General features: G+C 45.8%; 1 protein-coding gene across 1 annotated transcript; it reads left to right on the top strand.

Moving 5' to 3' along the window:
- Positions 1-1054: 1054 nt before the first annotated feature.
- On the top strand, positions 1055-2027 carry LOC124658106. The gene is made up of 2 exons (XM_047196544.1): positions 1055-1735; positions 1774-2027. Exons 1-2 carry the CDS (start codon positions 1063-1065, stop codon positions 2025-2027), a joined length of 927 nt encoding a protein of 308 aa, XP_047052500.1. The 5' UTR covers positions 1055-1062.
- The last annotated feature ends 14851 nt before the right edge of the window (positions 2028-16878 follow it).

Raw genomic sequence — 16878 nt, forward strand, 5'->3', positions numbered from 1 at the left:
TCACATCTTTTAATCGGTGTGTGTTGTCCTCGCTCCGGGCCTGTGTAGTGCTACTGACATATTACCCTCATTTTTTCCAACCACATGGTGATTTTGTCCATACTACCCTCTTTCTTCATCGTCCCATGAGCAGAGCTTCTCTCTTTTCTGATTGTTTTCATTCACCAAAAATACAACTTATAATAGCAAAGGCTAATTTAAGATGTTTCAAACAAGTAATTTTACACGTTATCCTTCATGTCTTTCCCAGCTAGAGGAGTTTGGTCCTCCCACTTTTGCCTCCTTTTCTCACAAATTGAGATCCTTATTATGAAAGAATATCTAGCTCATGCCTTTTTCCGAGAAAATCATTCCACTTTTTTAGCAATACTTATGGACGCTATAAAAAATTAAACCACAAGAAATTAGACCGCGACGCTGCAGTATCAGTTTTACGTTTTTTTATAAGGGCTTTACACCATCCCTTCTACGGTACCTCAGGTACTCCATATACCTCAGGTACTCCATATTTATTCTAAAATTTCTAAAAGGCTTGTGTTTTCAAAGGTTCAGAAGGCTAAAACCTTTTCTTGAATGAAAACACAAGGACGGGTGAGATTAAACTATACCTATATTCAAAATTGGAGGTAGGAAGTTTGAGATTAAATGATAACAGGATATCATTTTGAAAGTTTACACTGTTTTGAGGATTGGGGTCTATGGAAGCTTTTCCAATACACTACATAGCAAACAATCTAATAGCTCTCTTCAAGAGAAAACAATATCTGATAGCTAACGGCGCGGCAGGCTTCCGTGACAAACTTCCTTGTATATCTTGAAATATATCCAGTATCCCTGATGGGTGATGGCCTAATCGACGATTGCTTAACTCCTAGCTTGTTTAGCTTTGACCCGGCTTTGAATCTTGATGTTTCTTCTCTCTTTTTGTTTGACCAGTACACTACATTTTGTCCTTTCTTGACTTTGTCAGCGTAAGCCTGAGCTATAAAAGAAGTTTCCCGACGTTCGGTGTTTCTATCCGAACACCCAAACACAAACAACGGAGGTACGCACTGACCCAAGATGGCAAGCTCTCCTAAACGTACAGCTCTCGCGCTAGTGCTGCTCTGCGCAGCCACCATCATGGCGGCGTCCTCGACGGCGGCAAAAGACGTCGAGTCCTACAGCTTCCCAGCCTTCAACGTCAACACGACCGACAACCTCCTGGTGGCCACCAACATGACCGTCGCCACGCCGGCGTCGCTCCTCTTCCAGCCCGAGCGGCCCTTCCCGGAGGTCAACGTGTCCGAGGGCTTCCTGCTGCTCCCCGACACGATCGACCTCAGGCGCGCCGGCACCGACGCCGGCAGGCCGCCGGCACGCGAGGCGTCCTTCAACACGAGCTTCACGGTGGAGAGCTCCGCCTCCCCCGTCTCCTTCGTCATCCTCCTGGACAGGTTCCCGACGTTCAACAACCGCGTGGGCCTCCGCGGCGGCAACGACTCGGCCGCCGGCGGCGCCGTGCCGAACGCCACGGCGGACGGCCTCGCCGCGGTCGAGGTCGGCACGGTGAAGTCGTACGCGCCCGAGTCCCCGGACGTCGGCCTCAACGTCACCGTCACGCCCAACGGCACCGCGGCGGCCGCCGTGTGGATCGAGTACGACGCCGTCGCACACCTCCTGCACGTGTACGTCGGTGCCGCCGGCGGGGAGCCGAGGCCGTCGAGAGCCCTGCTCGACACGCCGCCTCTCTCGCCGGGCAAGGCATCGCGCAGACCTCCCCCTTCGGTGTCTTCGTCGGCCAAGGAACCACGCAGACCGCGCTCGTCGGTCTCTTCGCCGGCAAGGTCCGCGATATCTTCGTCGGCGTCCGTGACTGGGACCTGACGGTGGACAGGCTTGATGGCAAGAAGAAGAAGGGAACGTCGTGGTGGGTGATACTGATCGCTGTGCTCGGATCCGTGGCCGCCGCGACCGCCATCCTCTCCTTGGTGGCGTGGTGCTTCGTGTCGAGGCGCCGGGCGCGCAACATGGAACCCAAGCTATAGTTTACTAGATTTGGAGGTGCGCTAAGGCGCACCATCCCGTAGATCTTACACCAATGTTTATTTTGTATAACAATAAATTTTACTTCTAATATGATAATAATATATGTTCTTTAGGTTCTACTAAGCTATGTCTCTTTGCTAAAGTTTCATTTGCCTTGGTTAAGAATTTAAAGCATTTTCAAAAAATGGGAAAGCAATTTTTTCTGCAAAATTTTCTACTAATAAAATACAATACTAGCTTGAAGACTTGCACATATGCCTGGTCGCTGGAGTTGCACCACGTGAGCTAGATCGTACGGAACGTGTCTTCTGCTTAAGCTTCTCGATCAACACACAATGGATTTGATCCGGAAATTATATCGCACGCGAGCCGCGGTTGACTGAAGATTTGCAAACTTCTAGGATAATGAGACCGCATCTGATTAAACCTCTACGTAGAAAAGAAGGTCGTGTTTGATAGCCTGTGCCTCTATCTGTGGGTTCACTGGGACGGCTTCATGGGTCCGTAGACTGTTGCGAACGAATTACATGTTAATTTTAGCGAGTTATTTGGTAGGTCGGACTGCATCATTTGCTACCCAAATACCACTTTATTTAGTTGCCTGCAACAGGACTATCATCAGTAGCGAGTCACAACACATGTGTTCGATTACTATTTTAGGCACATATATATGGTATTTCCTCACCACGTTCAAATATAGTGAGCTTACCATCACACAATGCATACATAAGGATCACAACAAAGCAATCAAACATAATACACATCATATATATTAACATCTAACCTACTATTTACCAACTTAGTTCTAGCGACATACTACTAAAACACTTAGTTTTGCCTAATCAGTAGCGTACCTACACCTGGGGCATACACTCCCGGCACAAAAGGGATGTTCAGTAGCCTCATCAGGCCAACATTACAACCATAAGATCACAAAAGCTGCTACAGAAGCAGACATATAACAAGGATGACTCCCTCTAATGGCGACATTCATACTGAGGATCTTCCCAAGGGCCCTGACGATGCTTCTTGCATCTCTAGATGATATCCACGGAGCTGTACATCTTGAAGTAGAAGAGACCGTCCATGGGGTGAAGAGGATCGTTCCATCAAAAGCAATCCCGGCTTTCCCGACGAACTCGGTCCAGCCTTTAATGAACATGACCCTTTCACCCCTCCAATGCAACTGCACATTGTTCTCACAGTACTTTCCTAGATAGAGTGGCGTCTTCACGGGCTACCCGTCCTTCTTGAGCTTGTACCTCTTGATGAGCACATGCTCCATGGCGGGCGGCACACTCAGGGTTAGGAGTTCAATGGTGGAGAGCTGCACGAAGAAGGCTAGAACCTTGGGCGCGTAAATCTCGTGGTAGGCATCCATAAGTGCAACATTGTTGCCCCGGAGCAGCAGCCTGGGCATTGGGTGCCGAACTGCCGACAAAGCCAGGGAATGGTGATCACCATGGGTCCATGGCATGGCATTGGCAAGCATTCCATGATTTCCATCAACATGCATGACGATGTGGTGATCACCATGCCATGTCATTGTCACCTCCTTGCTTCTGTGCCATGGTCATGTCATTCACGGCTAGCGCACACTACTTGTACCAAATCAGTAATCTACCCTAAATCGAACGTCCCTAATCCAATTGAAATGAACTATTGTCGGATCTAACAAAATCCTTACCAAAATCAAAAAAAAGGGGAACTGGAAACAAACAATCGGACGAACGGAAAGTACCCACGTTGGAGGTGGAGGCATACACTTGAGCAGCGGCGGCTTCCTCTAATGGCGACATTCATAGGAAGAATCATTTTCCAATAAATAAGTTACCCCATTTTCAACCGAGCGGCAGGTTCGGTTAGGTACTTGTAAACCAAAAAAAAGTTACCCCATTCTCACCTTAAAATCACGGAGAAAAAAAAAGTAAGTTGGGTTGTCTTGTCGGCCCAATTATGCTTGGGCCAACTTCCCAGATATCCCCCACTCACCCCAAAGCGTAAAGTTTCAACTGAGAGCCCTGCCGTTGAACTGGAAGGTCCGAAACCCACCTGAGCAGCGGCGGCGTCCGACATCGCCGGCACTAGGCCTGGAATGCCGGCCGCCATCCGCCTTCCGTCACACCCGCGGAGCTCGCGACCACACGCAGACGTCCGGACGGCGATGAAGCAGCCACCATCGAGGCACAATCAAGCCCATCGGCCGCCAAACCTAGCCGCCGCTTCAGATTCCGATGTCTGCCAATTTTCGTTGAACGACTGTGGCGTCGTGCAAATGACTTGCAGATCTGCCGCAGCAATCCGTCTCGCTGAGCACGAGAGGTAGTTACAAGGTAATTAATTTTTTTGGGTCCCCCCAATTGGCCACTGTCTTGTTTTTGCGGATCAAATTAGCATTGTACCACATGGAAATTTACCAAGTATTCTCGCGCTCTGCAATATCAGTGGTTCCAAAATAATTTTAGGTGCATCGGAAAATCTCTCATAGCTTAGGTGATTTTGACAGGCGGTGTTGTAGAACTGTCGGCTACACAGTTTTTGACCTGTCAGAGGTAGACCATTTATTCTGTAGCAGTGCATTGCTGAAATCTCCAATATTCATGTGCTGCTAGAATGCCCTCCCAGCCAATCCCATCATCTTCTATCCTTAGTTTAGCATTCATCTTTTTTTTAAATAAATTATTTTTTTGCATTTGTCTCTTTTGTTAGCTTTCCTCTGCTTTTTTCCTCAATAACATCCCCTGCTTTTTTCTGCCTTGGCTCACAAATCTCGATCCATTGTGGCCCGACTCCTGCTCCTGGGTTATCCAAATGTGCATTGGGTTTTAGGGAGGTGCATGTGTTCATCTTTAAATATTGGTGCTAGCCTCTTCTATCAGTGGCGATGCTCAAATTCTGGCCAAAATTTCTGCGAGATGCTCTTTAGAAGACACGTGCTAAGCTCCATCTCAGTTGCGTGCTATGCCAGCAGCCTCTGGGATCTGGTGGAGGCACGACATGGGATTCCTCAACATCTTATTTTTCTCCATACTCCTTGACGGTGATGTTGGTGCTTGCTCGTTGCCGAATGATTATGGTAGTTTATATGTTTACTACTAGCAGTTGGAAGAAAATACTTATAATTAAGAAGGTGGGTTAGAGGAGTGAACATAGATTTCGGTTTGCATATACTCCCTCTGATTCAAGGAATAAGGCGCCCTCGTTTTACGTGCTTTTTATTTGACCAAGAATTGATTCAAATATATAAAGATTGTTTGTATGAAATTAGCATCATTAGAAAGTGCTTTTCAATACGAATCCAACAATACTAATTATATAAAATATAATCAAGATTTTGTTGCTCAATTTTTATGGTCAAAGTTTGTCTTGGAATACGTGTGCGCCTTATTCCTTGGGTCGGAGGTAGTACTGAACTCCGTGCTCAGGAAAAGAAGACCTTGGGGCTTGGTCACCAGTTTATTATTATACTTTGCGCTTTGGAAAAGAAGGCATCACATCATCAGTTTGGAATTTATTAACAAAACAGCTTGTTAATTATTGGTCAGATCCAATCTTGCTTTTGGCTTGGATGAACATAATATTTTAGTTGAAACGAGGCATTGATATACATTTTTTTAATAAAGGAAATAAATCTTTTTATAAATTTTATCATGTATTAAGCCGATATAATAGAATTAGAGTCTAGCCTCGTGCCTATGCATATGGCTATACAGATAACCAGCAGCCCAGCACACGCTAAGTTCACGAACCGATAAAGAAAAAGTCTGAAAGAGGTAAAAATGTCCTCTTTGTCTGCCTGCCCCAGTTGGGCACACGTGATTTAAGCACTTAATTAGTGGCGGCCTAGTATATATATGTGCATATTGGAGTGCTCTATCGATCCCTGTTGCAGTTGGTGTGAAGAGAATGGGTCGCGAGAGATATGACTCTGATTGGAAGGAAGTGAAGGTTATCAATGGCTACGCCGTGTTTATGGCCTACTTGTCGTTCGCAGTGAGAGGGTTAGGCTTCCTGGTAATGACGTGGACTACAGTGGTTCTTCTCGGTGGCTTCGTCTCTATGGTAGACAAGCTAGATTTCTGGCTTCTCACAGTGATCACCCTAATACAGATACTCTGGTTAGTAGTACTACTTATACCATTTTTGCATATCCTTTCTAGAAACTTTTTTCATCAAAATTAAGCTGTTTCTAGGTAGATCTCTGTTTAACTATGATCAGATTAACATATGCATAACATACAAAGCATTTTCTGGTGCTCGGTCATTCAGAGGACCAGTTTTATTCGCCCTCTAGCTTTCTGCTTAATTAAATTATGTTTCTCTTAATCCTCCCCTACCTGGTGCCCTCAACTATCCTAGGCCTCTTCATTTCTGACAAGAAGCATTAGGAATCCCTACTGCATGTTTTTATTTATTTGCATTTTTTACTGTTTTACTGGGCTTCTGGACATCTTGCTTATCTCTTCAAATCATTTAGTTATCCTCCTCATCTTTCCTTTGATGTCCAGTTAGCCACTGTGGTCATGGGATCATCTTAGTGCACCTGCGTAAGTTGCGAACAAATGCCAGGCACGGAGATAAACTACGCATATTGCCAGATCGTGGCGATAGGGTGCGAGTAGAAAAGCAAAAATGGTGACACATATTTTGAATTTTCAAACTGATTAGATTAAAAAATATAACCAAATGAGTTTCACAGTGGCTCGACAAAACATATTATCGCAATAAACCACAATGCAAAATTCAAATGATGCCATTGTTAGATGATTTGAAAGCACAAATTCAATGATTATATTCTTTTTTTATTATATTCGTTTTAGTAGTTATGTTTCAAGAGTATCTTTTCTTTCACTATTCTGAAAATTCATAGCTATTTCTAACTTGGAACATATTTTACTACAGGATCGATGTCTCTTTCAATCAAAGGATAAGGTACATTGGTGGTCTGTACTCGAACTTGAAGGGGGTGAACAGTATATTGACAGATAATGCTCACCCTGAGAACAGGGTACCACCAGATGTAAAGCGAGCTGTGGTGGTGGTACTTGCAGTGATCAGGCCGGTTCTAGCGCTGGTTCACAAAGTGATGTTGCACATGTACATTGGCCCTCTGATGTGTCTCCTATGGTCTGGGATGGTCATCACCACTGTGATTTCGATACGAGGTCTAGTGCAACACAACCACTACGGCGACAAGGATGTGGACAAAAAGAACATGGATCCGGCGCATAATGTCTTGTATGTCTTATGTGTTGCCCAAGGCGCCCTGTTCTTGTATTATTCTGTCTTGTTGCTTTCGGAGAAGAGGATAGCTAAACAAGTGAGCCGAGCATACGGCTTTAAAGATGGTGGCCATGCAGTTTTGGGCTACTTGCGCGAGATTAAGAGGGGATGCTTGAAGAGTCCATCCTCTGCCAGAGGAAGGAACCTCGTCACTTATGCTGTACAACTCATGGAGTCCAAGTCACCTCGTAGGTGCCGTACCGGGATGCTGATACTGGACAGGCTACTCACCCGACATAGTTCAGACAATGTTGTTAAAGATCCAAATTTTGTTGAAGAAAATCACACAGAGCACAGGACCGGAGCTCTTTTTAATCAAAAGGAAATGATGAAGGAGAACGAGGATGAGAAGAAAAATAATAAGGAGAAAGAGGAGAAGAAAACGAAGGAGAAAGAGGAGAGGAAAAAGAAAAAGGTGGAAGATAAGGAGGAGAAGAAAAAGAAGAAGAAGAAGAGGAAGCATAAGCAGCCAAAGAAGGAAGAGGGGAAGGGGAAGAAGCACCAGAAATTGCAGAAGGAGATCAGAAGGCAATGCTGGTTTATAAAGCAGATGATCGGGTCTACATCCTCCACCCATGTTCTCCAGAAACTGCTTCATATGCTAGATTCGAGAGGATCATATGAAAAATTGATGAGGGAATCTGCTGCAAGGATAGTGGAGTATGTTGCTGTCGGGATTCGTTTGGAGCAGTTCCCACGAGGGATCCAATGCATATCTACACTCCTCAACACCTTTGAAGAATACCGTGGACTCCAGCCATCGTCATCGTCATCACCAAACAGAAACAATAGTCATGATCAGGAACAAAGCAGCAGCACCAACGATCATTCTCCGCCATCAGATTCAGAATCAGATTCAGAGTCAGAATCAGAATTAGACTTGGACAGCCACGTCAATTGGCGTCCATCACCCAAGGATACAAAGAGCAACTACAATGCCCACTCGTTTGACGGATACAAAAGTCTGGTGCTTACTGGCCTTCGTATCATTTGCAGCCTCGCGGGTAGTGAGCACAACTGCAGGATCATAAGCAACACCAGACATCTTACCTGCAAGATCATGGCACCCATCAGCTGCGATCTAGTGCACAGTACCCATCATAGTGCATGGTCCACTAGTGTAGTAGAGGAATCGCTCAAGGTGATGCTTCGGCTCGTAACTGCCGACGGAGAGACCGGGATCCAGCTACGTCGACAGATCTCAAACAACAAAGAAGCAATCACCACCATGGAAAGAATTGTTACTTGTGTAGAATGTAAAGGCCAAAAGCTACATATGAAGGCCATTAAGATCCTCACTCAAGTATGCAGGGAGAAAACTGAAATAAGGGAGTTTCTGGCTAAGATACTCGTGAGCATCTTTGTCAACGATGACAACAGCAACGACTCCATCAGAAAGGCTGCGGGCAAAGCACTGGTTGTGCTGTTTTTCAGCAGCAAAAGCATTGCCAACATACTCCCCAAGGAGAATGATGATGCATCTGAGTTCATTGCTGGTCTCGTTAAAATAGTTTCACAAGTTGGGAACCACGATGCATGGCGAAACAGTGCAGCGGAAATTCTGGAACATCTATGTGTTCATTACACTGATAATGAAGAATATCTCAGCACACTCAAGAATACCATGACCTGCGTGATACCAAAGGTATGCTAGGTTTTTTTGAGACAATTACTGAGTATAACATAGAAGTAAACACACACCACCACGCACACACTCGCATATTATCTACTGAAGGCCGGAGTCAATGTAACACAAAACCTCAAGAATTGCAGGGGCAAAAATGTATACACAAACGTGGGTTGAATTCATGTACTGCAATCTAATCTACACTATTGTTTCACCGTTGTAGGTGCTGAGAGAAATATTGTCGGTAGGTGATGAGTCAAAGCCGGTGTATGGCAGATCAGATGCGGACATCGAATGGCAAGTTGTCGACGGTGGGTATGCTGCTTCACAAGTCAGTGTCAGAGGCACCACCACAATCAACAACAAGTACAACAACAACTTGCATGCTGCCCTGCTATCCCTCTGTGTGACAGCATGTGAGACATTAAACCTTGATCTCGACATGTTGGGAGAAGGTGTGGCCTTCAGCTTGGCGAGGAAGATGGTGCAGCTGAACAGCGGCAATCTCACGGCCGACTGCCTGGCAACGATGAAGCTTACCGTCAGGATGGTGATAGCGGCGCTGACGAAACTCAGGGGCGCCCCCGGCATCATCGTCAAACGAGCTGACCTGGAGAGCCTGATGGAGTCTCTATCCAGGGCTTCACAGACTATGCTTGATCTTGAGAGCTGCATGGTTTTCGCTGCCGCCGGGCCAACGACGACAACGACCCTCGATTCCCTGGTGGAACAGGCGCAAAGTCTCCATGCCGAGATCAAACTGCGAGAGCTGGAAATCACGCCAGCAAGCCAGGCTAGTAGCTCTCTCGGTGCCAACAAGCTACTCTAGATTAATTTCGAGGGCAGGCTACAGTATATATTTTTAGATGTGTATTTGCTTATATTCATTAACCTGTAATGTACTGGACTGTCCTGTCATGACTGAACTAATTGATATATTTTCTGTAAAAAGCATTTTTATTCCTCTGACTGTCGAGTGATGGAAATTAATCTCAGAGCAGCCAGTGTGCTCTCTCTCTCTCTCTATACATACCTGCTCGAAAGTTTGCAGGGCAGTTGCAATTGACCAAAATCAACATTTTTCATATGTAATCTGGCAGAATTAAGGTCACAAGGAACAGGTTCTGCACCATGAATTGTACAATCTGAAAATTCCGTCCAAATAGTGTTTTCATCCCGAGGTTAATGAGGGCGCCAGCCGCCGACATGTCCTGATTCCACCCACCTGACTTACTGGATAACTAGTCCGGCGATGTACACAGGCAATTAGCATCTGGGAAGAGTGGGGTACTGTAAGCATAGCACACGATGGATTTGGTCCGGAAATTATACTAGTACCAGATTAAACTACTTGTGTTTTCCTTTGTTAGGTTATTATTAAGGTTGAGAAAAACGCTAGACGTAAGTGAGGTGGTTGGTATTCGCCAAGTGCGCCCTAGGCGAGTGTATATATAGGTTATTATATATGAATATGCATTAGTTTTAAAGCATGTAAATGTGTAAATTTCTAATAACTACCTTTAGAATAATACTCATATAGCTCATTAGTAAAGTATGGCATGATTTCTTATTGAGAAAGACAATTTTTTAGTTGCCCCACCTAGGCTTCCCCTTATAACCTAGACTAGATGAGGCGTTTATCCATCGTCTAGTGCCTAAGCGTGCTTAAGCGTTGCCTAGGCGTCGCCTTGTCGAACAATAGTTATTATCTAATCTTTCTTGCTAGATCGGTACCGTTCGCTGTTTATCCTTGTTTACAAACATGTTTTTTGAGAAAATTGAGGATGCAGCAGGATACAATTGATTTCATCCATGAAGCTGTTGGTGCTGAATTTGCTAATAGACATACGCAGTGCCAAAATTTTGAAGTAAACCATGTGGAGGTTTATTTTCCAAGATATACATTTTTTCAGGAAAAATGCAGCATTTTTGTAATAACCCAGAACATAGGAACAACGAAGGGTAGATTTAGGAATGGGATGTGCATTTCATCGCAAAACGAGGGAAATTTTCGCGCCTTATTGCAACTAAACCTAAGAGGGATCGAGGTTCTCTCTCATTTTGCAATTCGGGTCGGGCAATGTGAGTTAGTAAATTTCGACATGATCTCTTTTGTATCTTGGTGATTTGGGAGTTGCTTTCATTTGACAAGTAATAATGAATTGATAAGATTAAACAATAAGCAAAACTGATTATAGAAAATGAATTCACAATTTAAATACAACTTATAAATTCAAATTGAATTATAAACACAACAATTATTCAGAAATATAATTATTAGATAAACCAAAAAGCTCATAAGCAAAACTTGAGTTTTATTGATATCACAACACAATATACATTGTCTTTACAATATTCTTGATACAAGAATTAAAAGAATATACAGAAATAAAAAGAAAGATTACAATATCTGATTCTACACTAACAACCTAGACTAATGACTTGAAAGTATTCTTCTATTGTCATATTCACCTTCAAAAACCTGCAAAACAAACAAAAACACTAGCCAGGGGTTAAGAGTTAGCAATTATTCAGTTTGGACAGAAACAAGTGTCATGCACACTTGTGCATGTCCAAAACACAGGACAACACCAGGATAAGAGCAACAACAGACCAAACCTGAGCACACACCAGGGGCTCAAGTTTCAGCATATGAGCACACAGCTCATGTGTGCTGTGCAAGCAACAACAAGGCCATGCAATGGCCTAGTCACCAAACCAAGCCAGGCTTGTGTGGCATGGCCAGAAGAGAAGAAGGCAGGGTATAAAAGAGCACAAACCCTAGAAACAGTGCATAGTCGACCAGATAAGGATTCACAAGGTAAGCAGAAGAAAGAATAGGTAGAGTTCATCCTGTTCTTGCTCAAGAACATCACAACCCAACACATAACCCAACCAACCACCAGAAATCATGGTGACCTGAGAAGATCAACCAAGAACTGGAGGTGCATGGCTGTGACAAACAAACCAGAAGTCTGCATCAACAAAAGATTTCATTCTAGGAGATGGAACAAGGTATACCTAGTTCCTGGAGTAGATCCAGTGGATCCAATCCATAAATTATGCATGACATATGTCATGGGCTTGAGCAGATGCTCAATGGGTAGATCATCACTTGGTTTTCACCAAGGATTACTGGCAGTTTAGAAAGCTACTAAAACTGAAACCATCTAGATACAAATCTTGTGCACACTAGCAAGAACACATGCACAGACAACACCAGTAGATGAATTGCAAGGAATAGCTGTCGAGGGTACTCCTCGGCAATGCCCTCCGATTGGGGCTTAGGGTTGACAGAATCCTGCAAGATGATACGAGACATCGGTTCACAGACAAGCGGGGAGAGCGATTTACCCAGGTTCGGGGCCCTCGATGAGGTAAAACCCTTACGTCCTGCACGTGCTGTTCTTGATTATGAAGATATTGGGTTACAATGGGGTGCCGAATAGTTCGGCTGAGATCTCGTCGAGAGGCTAAGTGCTATGTTGACCTAGCTCTAGACTTTTGGTGGCTTAGATTGCTAAGATTGATTGTGTCCCTCGGCAGCCCTCTCTCGGCCTTTATATAGGAGGCCAGGTCTCAAGAGGTCTAACCGAGTACGACTAGGTTTACGATAGTTTTAAATCTAATCCTTCCTTGTTCGGCTGCCTCTTTGTCTTGCCCATCAAGGAATCTTCTGGTGCGCCATCCAAGTGGCCCGCCTTGCCTCCAAGTGCCTTCATGGGCCTCCAACTAGACAATACGGTGATAGGGCAATGTCGGTTACCCGAAGGGTAATGCCCACGTCAGTAGCCCCCGAGTGTCTAGCCGAACATTGTTCGGGTAGAGACTGAAGCATGTCTTCTTTTGATGTTCTTCTCCTTGATTGTCCTTGTTCATCTTGAATCAGCATCATCCTCTTTTGTCGGGTGCGCGTCAGCGCTCCCGATGGGAGTAGCCCCCGAGTCTAGGTACGGATGCTTGCAATCCGTGCGTAGACTCAAGTTGTACCACTCGAACATTCTTCTTTGCCGAAGTTTTCTGCAAGTCTTCATAAGTCATCTGATATATTTTTTGCTTGCAGGGGATGATGAGTAACGTGCCCAACTTTTGTTGGTTAACTACCGATGGCAAAACAACGTTACCCTACGCAGAATCAAGTCCCCGAGCATGATCCTGGAGTACAAAAAAGTTCTGTCGGGTGCGCGTCCAGCGCTCCTGATGGGAGTAGCCCCCGGGTCTGGGTACTGGTGCTTGCAACCGGGTGTAGACTCGATCTGAACAAACACCTTTTCCTTCGTCCTCTTTTTTCCTTCGAGTCCTCAATCTGTTGGGTGCGCGCCAGCGCTCCCGATGGGAGTAGCCCCCGAGTCTAAGCGCAGATGCTTCGCAATCTGTGCATAGACTCAAGTTCACCATCCGATAGCTTTTTATTCCTTCGAGTGCTTCAAGCATTCTTCATGACGTCATTGATGACGTTTTACCGACGTCTTGATTTTGACTGACAAGACGCGACCCGCCGGGCCCATTCTCTCCCTATCTGGTCCTATTTTCACGCAATTTCCGCCCTTCTCGCACAGTTACCAAGGCGTCTCCTCGATTCCCGCAACCATCAATCGAAAAAAAGGTCCGCTTGATAAACTGGCATAAACGACACGTGCCCACACAGTTCTTCTCCTCTTAAGATCTTCAAGGGACGAAAAATCCCTAATCTTCTCCCACATCTGTTTTTGCCTTTCTTCTTCTTCTTCCTTCCGTAACTGCTGCGCCGCCACCACCGCTTCTTCAATCTTCCCCAGATCTCACAATGGTGAAGAAGAAGAGCCTTACCGCCGCCGGCAGCTCCACGACCGGTGGCGCCGCCGCCAAATCTTCCTCCACTCTTCCAAAGAAGAGTTCTTCATACGCTCCTGCTCCAGCTCCGGCGCCGCTAGCGCCGCCAGGCTCAATAGCCAAGCCAGGAGATTGGCTAGCGTCCTCCATCACAAAACGTGATGAGAAGAGGGCCCGAAGCCTTGGATTAGTCTCCCCCGACGAGGGGAACGTGATACTTCCAGGTGCGATTTCTCGGCCCAATCCCCCTGCTGGTTTTACCGTGGTGTTCCTATCATTCCTATATCGGGGTCTTTCGCTTCCTGCCCATGAGTTCCTTCTTCGCCTTCTACGGACTTATGAAATCCAACTATGGCAACTCACTCCCAACTCGATCCTTCACGTTGCTGTGTTTATCACCCTCTGCGAGGCATTTTTGGGCATTGAGCCTCATTTCGGGTTGTGGAAGAAGATCTTCTATGTTAAGAGGTACAGCAGTAGCAACGGACCCTTCGTCATTGGAGGCGTGGGGTTTGTGGCTCGCTCGGAGGTTAACTATTTCAGTTTCCCAATGAGAGAATTTATGCAAGGATGGAGACTGAAATGGTTTTATGTCAAAGATGCTTTGACAACCGAGTCCCAGCTTCCTTGCTTTACCGACGTCCTTGAAGCTAAGCCGAAAGATTCCTGGAAGAACATTCTTTCTCCCGACGAAAGGGCAGCAGCCGACGAATTATTCGCCAAATTCCTTTGAATCAAAGAGGCCGATGGTCAAACCATGATCGGTACAAAGGTAGCAGCGGTGTTCCTGAAACGTCGGGTCCAACCAGTCATGGCAAGAGTTCGTCCAATGTGGTTGTATACGGGTCCAAAAGATGAGACCAGGATCAATGTTGCTGAACTGTCGGAAAAGGAGCTGCTAGATGAAGTCCGTCGCCTTACTCTCTTTAGTCAAGAGGACTCAATTCCATTGATATCTTCCTACACTCCTCTCGATGCTGATCATCCACTGTCAGAGGTAATTTTTTTTCTCCATATACTTTTACTACGCTGCTTCCTCTCAGTCGACATAATTTCCGCTGTTCTCATTTGCTCCTTTCTTCAGCAGATCCCCATAGTTTCGGGCGACTTGCGTGATTCGCCAAATGATACTTCTGAGGGAAGAGGCTCCTCAATACCTGTTGACTTTCACACTGTCGGGCCCACAAGCCCAGAGAGTGAACATAATGACCCAATAAATTCAGAAGCTGCCCACACCGATCTTCCTTCCTCAGCCGACAACGCTTGCGACACAGAGGGATCAATGCGTGATGATGACGCTGATCGTGATACCTTTGTTAATGCAGCTGTGGAGGAGACCAGGGCTTCGCCCATGAAGAGATCGACCGGCGGTTTTGCCGATGAAGACGATCTCTTCGATATGTAAGCACCTTCTTCCCTGAAGTCATATTTTGCCTTTTTATTTCTTGCATTCCTTTCATAATTTTTTGTCAATCATCTCCTTTCACAGTGACGAAGGTTTTGTCGAGCCGCCGGCTAAGAAAGCCAAATCCGGAGCTGCTCCGCCGGACGTTGCTGCTTCCGAAGCGTTGGTTCCTAAAGCAGCTCTCGCAGCTCAGGTATCGACAGCTTCCTCCCTTTCTAAAGGGAAAGGTGCTCCTTCAACTACCGCCGCCAGGACTCCTCCTTCTGTAAGTCTTTTTCGATTACAACATGAACTTTTCTGATGCGTATCTTGCTTAATGATTCTTCATCGAATATCCTTTTTTACTTTAGGACCTGCGAGGAGTTATCTCCTCTTTGGAGGCCTTTGCTTCCCAATACACTTCTCTGGAGGTAGAGAAGGTTCGGCTGCAGAAGGAAGTTAAATCTTCCTCCTCGAAGTTGGACGGTGCAGTCAAGATAGCTGCCGAGGCCCGCCAAGAAGTCGACTCCCTGAAGGAGGAACTGGGCAAGCTGAGGGAGAAGCTGAGAGAAGAGGAGGCAACCAGGCTGGCTGCCGAAGCTCGGGCGGCTGAGAAGGATGAACTCCTTCGTCAGTCTTCCTTGGCCTTACTTGGTAATCTCCTTTGTATACCTCGGTTCGATTGTTGCACTTATGGACTCGATCCTGTGTCAACGACCTTTTTCATTTCATTTTCTTGCAGAAGCTGCCAACATCCCCGCCAATGCCTTGGACGAAGTTCCAAACAATTCTCCGGCAAATGGTGTGTCGATGACTCTCGCCTCCCACCAGCTTACGCGGGAGCTTCTTGAAAAGGGAAAAGGTGCCCTAGCGCGGTTGACACCAAGGAGTTTATCGAGGTATTCAAACGCACCTCGCGTACCTATGGTGCCCTCCTTGCCTTCCAACTTATGATGGGTCACGGCTTTAAGGCTGACATTGAAGAAATGTCTAAGGAGCTGCCGAAAGAACAGGATGGGCAACTTGTTGATTTAAGCATCTTCAAGATATCGGCTCTTAAGTGTGCACGCCAGCTCCTCGAGCTGGGGTCATCAAAGAAGACATCGACCGGCCCTAGTTTATCGACTCAAACCCAAGCCATTTGATTTTTGTAGCAAGCTTTTCTTTGAACTAGTGTGAAACAATGTTCTGTCAGATAACTTCTGTTTGTAATAAACTTTGTGCTAGCGATGTTGCTAGCACACTCTTTGTTATGATATTTCCGCTTGTATTCTCCCGATGGGAGTACCTTCTGTCGTTGAGGTGAATCGATCTGTCATGCCTTTGACGTCTTTCCTTGCAGGTGTTCCCAGTGCCTGCATTTGTTGATGATTCCTCGGGTGCTCTTTCTGAAGATGATCGAGTGCAACGTATGAAGGATCGGATCACACAGTTGGAAAAAGACCTGCGCAACACCTACGCTTTGGCGGCAATTATCAAGAAGAAGGGCGAGATTGCGGCCGAAGTAGAGCGGTACGCTCTTACTGAACTGCAAAAAGCCACCGAAAGCTTGAACTGTGAGTTCCTTGGTCCTTGCACTCATTTCTCTTTTGTTCACAACGCATTGTCTAAACCTCTATTGATTCCTTTGCCAGTCATAGCTCTGAACCGTGCTGAGGAGAAAAAACGGGTTCACGAACGCGTGAACGCATTAACCCAGCTGTTATCAGCCGACGAAATTTTCTGGAGGGAGCACTCGAAAGCT

Source organism: Lolium rigidum, chromosome 1 (genome assembly GCF_022539505.1).
Source record: "Lolium rigidum isolate FL_2022 chromosome 1, APGP_CSIRO_Lrig_0.1, whole genome shotgun sequence".
In the NCBI taxonomy this organism is placed as follows: domain Eukaryota; kingdom Viridiplantae; phylum Streptophyta; class Magnoliopsida; order Poales; family Poaceae; genus Lolium; species Lolium rigidum.